The 6,439-nt window shown below is 49.9% G+C and overlaps 1 protein-coding gene across 3 annotated transcripts in view; it reads left to right on the forward strand.

Annotated features, from left to right (window-relative positions):
• Positions 1–4,160, forward strand: part of PPIA (peptidylprolyl isomerase A) — an 8,424-nt gene extending 4,264 nt beyond the window's left edge. Inside the window, exons 1-5 of one of the 3 annotated variants that reach the window (XM_007447017.1) lie at positions 359–467; positions 2,543–2,573; positions 2,662–2,750; positions 3,117–3,289; positions 3,819–4,160. In XM_007447017.1, the coding sequence (XP_007447079.1) occupies positions 399–467; positions 2,543–2,573; positions 2,662–2,750; positions 3,117–3,289; positions 3,819–3,951 (495 nt within the window). In that variant the 5' untranslated portion in view covers positions 359–398 and the 3' untranslated portion in view covers positions 3,952–4,160. Of the gene's footprint in view, positions 1–358; positions 468–2,455; positions 2,574–2,661; positions 2,751–3,116; positions 3,290–3,818 lie in introns of those variants that run through there. The other 2 variants (XM_007447018.1, XM_007447016.1) reach the window with 2 other exon arrangements.
• The last annotated feature ends 2,279 nt before the right edge of the window (positions 4,161–6,439 follow it).

Raw genomic sequence — 6,439 nt, forward strand, 5'->3', positions numbered from 1 at the left:
GCGGTGGGAGGCCGCCCTGCCCGCGGGCCCAAGCAGCTGCGTGTCTCTCGGGCTCCCACCGACCCAACCGGCCCAGCAGGGCGGTCTCCAAGCCCCGTCCCCAACCCGGTGGCCTATCCGCGACCCCACACCGCAGCGCGGAGACCGAGGCGGCGGGCGGGAACCTGCCTGCATCTGCCAGCGCGCACGCGCGTCTCCCGTCCCGCCTCTCCGGCGCCATCTCCACCCATAGGCCCAGGCACACCGTCACTTCGACTGACCCGCGGTCGCGATTGGCCAGAGATGAGGCGCGCGACCGGCCACGGGCGGGGCCTGAACCGGCTATAAAAGAGGCGGGCGGTGGGGCTCGTGCTGCTTTACAGACGCCGCCACATCGGAACTTCCCGCGCAGCTCAACCATGGTCAATCCTACCGTGTTCTTTGACATCGCCGTCGACGGCGAGCCCTTGGGCCGCGTCTCCTTCGAGGTTGGGGCGGGCGGCGGCGCGCCGGGTGGGCCTGAGCGGGCGGCGGGGTCCGGGAAGGCCGAGGGGCTGGGTGCGGGCGCCCCGCCTGAGGAACGCGGGCGGCGCGGCGCGGCGCCATTTCCTGACGAGGGGCCATTTTGGGAGGCCGGGGGCGGCGGGCAGACAAAGGCGGGGCGGGTGGGGGAGGCGCGGCCGCGCCCTTCCGGCCGCGCACGTGCTCGGGCCGCGAGCCGTTGGCCGGCGCGTGGGACCGCGGGGCCCTGAGGGTCGGCAACGACCCAGACGGAAGGCGGGCGCCGGCCCTGGGCAGTCGCGACCTTCCCGGGGCCGCCCTCGAGGACTCGGAAGCCGCTTCCTTCGAGCCGACGCCGCACCTGAAGGCTGCCTTTTCCCGCGCCGGGCGCGCCAGGGCCGGTGGGGATACCAGCCCTTCCCCTTGTCCCGAAAGGACGCTTGTTAGTTCAGGGTTGGGTTATAAGGGTGCGGGGTCGGCCGGCTCGAGGGCTTCCCCGGGTGTTTTAAAATCGCGAGGTTGATGTAGAAAGAGGCCCCTCCCCGCCCCCACCCCGAGCGGAAATGTGCCGGCCGCCTTCCCTCCGCTGGCGCCGAGGCCCGCCTTCCGCTGCGGTGGTGGCGGGGGGGAGGCGCCCGGGCCCTTCCCGGAACGGGCTAGTCGAGACCGGCAGCGCGGCAGGCCTTCTCCGCTGGTTTCCTAATTAGTTCAGGCGTGTTATGGGTACTTCTTAATCAGTAATCACAGCAGGGTAGCTAAGTAACTCGGCGGGCTCTTCAAACGGTAAATGGAATTCCGTTCCAGTTAACCCAGCATGGTAGGTCTTGGGGTGTAGCCCTAAGTGGTTTTATCCTCTTTTACCACTTCTCAAAGAGCCGCCAGTGATCAGGTTGTAGGATCTCAGTCCAAACTCAGATAGCCCCCCATGCAGATCAGTCTGTAGCCCACTCTCACTGTAGTCAGAGCTAAGAATTGATAAGGGCCCATGTGGGAACTTGCCCTGACGTGAAAACTCTAGAGAAATATTACATCCAGTAGATGTATACTCCACCTTTATCTGAAGTCAGCTGATAATTGGCCAGGGGCCACGTGGAAACTTGGCCTGAGCCTAACCCTTTGTAGCTTGTGTGTCTCAGGTTAGCCAGAGGGCTTAATGGAAATGAGATAGGCGCTCTGACAGATCCCTTGGTGAGAATGGAGGTGGAACTGCCACTGCCAGCTTTAACTTTAGTAAGCGTCTAAAAGGGAAACGAGTTAGTAAAAGGGTTGGAGACACGTTAATACTTGAAAGAGACCGTATGTTTTATATACAGTACTTAGAAGCTAAATAGCAAGTCTTCTAAGAAACACCCAGGGATTTCAGCAGATGCTTTAAGTCACAGATCTGTGGAATAATAGTTCATTAAGTACTTTAAACTGTCTTTTATGCAAGGGCTTGCGTTTTCTATGGTATTTAAGCTTTTTTAGCCAAAATGTTTGATATATGCAGGAAAGGTTCGAAGCAGTTGTACTAGAAACCAATCTTTATTTTTTACCCCACTACTAGGTAAGGGACCTGGAAACCAAGAAGTGACTGCTCATCCAATCCATAAAGCTATGTTAACAGATTGGAGGTAGTAGCATTTTCATTACCAGTGACTAAAATTACAGCTATTTACTCCCTGATCGTGCAGGAGTACTTGATATTCTTGAAAGTTCTTGTCTTTAGGTTCAAGTTGAAGTTGGGGGAGGTGATGTACCTTTGAGAGACCATATATCTGTTTAGAAGTAGGTGTGATACACATAAAAGTTTTAAGTCACTTTTTAGAAGCCTCACACTATCTGAGTCATTCCTGGTTCTGGAGTTTTGGCATGTCTTTGGGTGTCATGTTGCTAACCCAACCCTGCAGGACCTTAAGGCTGTCAGGAGCCGTTCTTATTTGGGATTCAAAGTAATTACTGAAGAAGCATTCTCTTCTAGTGAGAAAATGAATTTATGATTCAGAGGCCCCTAAAGACAAGGGTACTAAGCAACAAAATATGTAAGCAGATGTTTTTCATTAACTGTCATTTTCTCTTACAGCTGTTTGCAGACAAAGTTCCAAAGACAGCAGGTTAGTTTTATTTACTTTTTAAACGTTTAACAAAGATATTCTGATTTTAACTGTTGCATCTATATACATATACACTTTATTTTAACAGAAAACTTCCGTGCTCTGAGCACTGGGGAGAAAGGCTTTGGTTATAAAGGTTCCTGCTTTCACAGAATAATTCCGGGATTTATGTGCCAGGTATGAAATTTACTGATACTGATTTGGGTTCTCTTAATTTGGGATTGAGCCAGAACACTTGAGAATGTGCACATATGGTCTGTCTGCATTGGTGCCAGTCTACTTTTATAGTTTGTTTTCTGTTATATTTGTCTATTTGACAATTTTGCACTGATACCATGCCGTCTAAATTGCCGTGGTCTGTAATAAACATGTTCTTTTTTTTAAAGCGCATATATGAACTAAAATGTTAATTCTCCCATTTTGGTTCCACTTGACCCTTTTAATTAGTTTAAACTTGAGTTTTAAAGTTTGAACCTTGCAGACTTGGCATGTTTTCCAACTGTATTGCCAAAAGTGACAGGTTCCTCTTTTTTATGTTCACAGGGTGGTGACTTCACACGCCATAATGGCACTGGTGGCAAGTCCATTTATGGGGAGAAATTTGATGATGAGAATTTCCTCCTGAAGCATACGGGTCCTGGCATCTTGTCCATGGCAAATGCTGGCCCCAACACAAACGGTTCCCAGTTTTTCATCTGCACTGCCAAGACTGAGTGGTAAGAGCAGAACATAGGAAAGGCCACCTTTCCCTGCTGTTTCCTGCTCTAAAGTAGTAGAAGGGCATGAATAGTCACAAATTTAGATAGTGCGCTATAGAAAGTGAGATACTCTTAATAGCAAAACAGGGCACTTTGTTGAGTAGTTGAATTTAAGAGTGGTGCTTTCATCTAATTAGCATGTGATTTGTTGGCTCTTTTTTAGGGGTCCGTTCTAAAATTAGGATTCTTAACAGTGATTAGAGACTCTTGGAGACCACCTTTTTTATACTGGCTTAAAGTAATCTGGTGTTGACACTTTTTTTTTTTTAGGTAAAAGGATAAAATGTTTCCAGTATTTAACTAGTCGGCGTTAGCTAGTGCTAAAAGCTGGATAAACCACTCTTCTGGTCTTCTCTTGCTTGGGTATGCTCTGTTGATATGTGGGACTCTGTTCTTATCTCAATGCACAATGCAGGCTGCTTATTTCTCTCCTATTTCATTACTACATGCAGGTCGCAGGTAGTAATGTTTATTCTTCTGTTTCCAGGTTGGATGGCAAGCATGTGGTCTTTGGCAAGGTGAAAGAGGGCATGAATATTGTGGAAGCCATGGAGCGCTTTGGTTCCAGGAATGGCAAGACCAGCAAGAAGATCACCATTGCTGACTGTGGACAAATCTAATAATAAATTTGACTTGTGTTTTATCTTAACCACCAGACCATTCCTTCTGTAGCTCAGGAGAGCACCCCTTCATCCCCATCTGCTCAAAATATACTATAATCTTTGTGCTCTCATTGCACTTCTTTGGGTTCCAAATGTTCCTTATTCCCTTCCAAGTTTAGCTGAATTGCAAAGTTAAGTTTATGGTTATGAAATAAAGACTAAACAACCGTTGTCTGTCCTTGTTTGGGTTAGGGTATTGATGGAGATTTCATTTTAAGCAGCAACACGTTACTTCTAAGACAACAGTTGCTGTGTTTGTTTAAAAGAGTATCTTGTTTTTTTGCTTCCCTGATCCAAGAATTAAGTTTTGCTGATTGAGTATCCCAAGGGCAAGCTGCGAGTGGAATACTGAAGATGTAGGCTCGGGCGGGGGAAAAAACAAGGTGGAACTTCAAGATTGTGACCATGTTGGAGCAGTACTCCTTTAAGGGTGACGGTGGAAAATTCTCACTTGGGCACATTAAGGGTTATCCATCAAAATTACTATAGCAAGTTGAAAATCATCAGCTAATTTTAACAAAGCTTAATTTGAGCATATTCTGTGGTGGCCTTCCTTGAGGGAAATATGTCAAGCTTTAGCCTCTGTGGGGAAGGGTCTTTGGAACCTGTTCTTGGGATATCTAGCTGTTTGAGAATGTAAATGCAGAGTACAGGGTTTATGACAGCTCAATTGTGAAGTTCAGTCTGCTAGAGAAAGGCTGGCAGACCTGGTGTGGTGCAGTCTACTTGCAGAAGGCATCTGGCTCTGCCTTGCCCCAGACCAACTGGTGACCAGGTAACTATAGGGAACTTCTCCCTGGCTAGTTGTAGAGGCTTCATGGTCATTTGAGGTCTACTCATTCCGTTGTGCAGACCTGGTAATCTGAGCCATAATCTGGTTTATGTTTATGAACATGGTTTCCTTTAAGATCAAGAACTCCCCTTGGGAGTCCTCCTTAGTTGCATACTCTTCATCCCTCACCAGGGGCCCATGATTTCTCATTTTGAGGTCACCCTGGTTTTGTGTTTTATCAATCTACCACATATGTGTGTCCCTAAAAACGGAATGTTTAGGGTTTGTTTTGTTTTTGTTTTTGCAGTACGAGGGCCTCACTGCTGTGGCTTCTGTTGCGGAGCACAGGCTCCAGATGTGCAGGCTCAGCGGCCGTGGCTCACGGGCCCAGCCGCTCTGTGTCGTGGGATTCTCCCAGACCGGGGCATGAACCCGTCTCCCCTGCATTGGCAGGCGGGCTCTCAACCACTGTGGCACCAGGGAAGCCCCATACTGGTTAGTTTTGAAAGGGTAAGTGGCTGCTATGTTTTGAAGGCCTCCAGGACAAGGCAAGGTGAGCAGAATCGATTACAGTGTGGCCTCGGCTTCCCTGAGCACAAGAGCTGCTGCTTCCAGAGAAGTCGGCCAGCCGTGCATCCAATAAGGTAGGGCTCACCCAGTTGCTTTAGCACACTTCAGAAAATAAGCAAAATCCATACAACCTGCAGTGTATGGTCCTTATTCAGATTTCCCCCACTGGTTCTGGAGGTGGTTTTATTTTTGGCTGCGTTGGGTCTTTCTGGCGGTGTGCACAGACTTCTCATTGCGGTGGCTTCTTTTTTTTTTTTTTTTTTGCGGTATGCGGGCTTCTCAGTGTTGTGGCCTCTCCCGTTGCGGAGCACAGGCTCCGGACGCGCAGGCTCAGCGGCCATGGCTCACGGGCCCAGCCGCTCTGCGACATGTGGGATCTTCCCAGACTGGGACACGAACCCGCGTCCCCTGCATCGGCAGGCGGACTCTCAACCACTGCACCACCAGGGAAGCCCGCGGTGGCTTCTTTTGTTGTGGAGCACGGGCTCTACTTGCGCGGGCTTCAGTAGTTGTGGCTCGCGGGCTCTAGAACGCAGGCTCGGTAGTTGTGGTGCACAGGCTTAGTTGCTCCGCGGCACGTGGGATCTTACCGGCCCAGGGCTCGGATCCGTGGCACCCTGCATTGGCAGGTGGATTCTTAACCACTGCGCCACCAGGGAAGTCCCTAGAGGTGTTTTTAAAATCAGCTTTATTAAGGTGTAATTTACATACAATCAATGTATTTAATAACGCTCTCTCCCGCCCACACACACACACCCCACTGCCCCCAAGGATCCAACCTAGGTTCACACTATTTGATTGTTAGGTCTCTTGTCTCAATCTAGAACAGTCCTTCCACTTTTTTTTTTTTTTTTTTCCTTGCGTTATGCGGGCCTCTCACTGTTGTGGCCTCTCCCATTTGCGGAGCACAGGCTCCGGACGCGCAGGCTCAGTGGCCATGGCTCACGGGCCCAGCCGCTCCGCGGCATGTGGGATCTTCCCGAAACGGGGCACGAACCCGCGTCTCCTGCATCGGCAGGCGGACTCTCAAGCACTGCGCCACCAGGGAAGCCCAGTCCTTCCACTTTTTAACATATTGTAATTAATGTTAAAAAAAAAAGGCCT

Source organism: Lipotes vexillifer, unplaced genomic scaffold (assembly GCF_000442215.2).
Source record: "Lipotes vexillifer unplaced genomic scaffold, Lipotes_vexillifer_v1.1 scaffold1359, whole genome shotgun sequence".
Taxonomy (NCBI): Eukaryota; Metazoa; Chordata; class Mammalia; order Artiodactyla; family Lipotidae; genus Lipotes; species Lipotes vexillifer.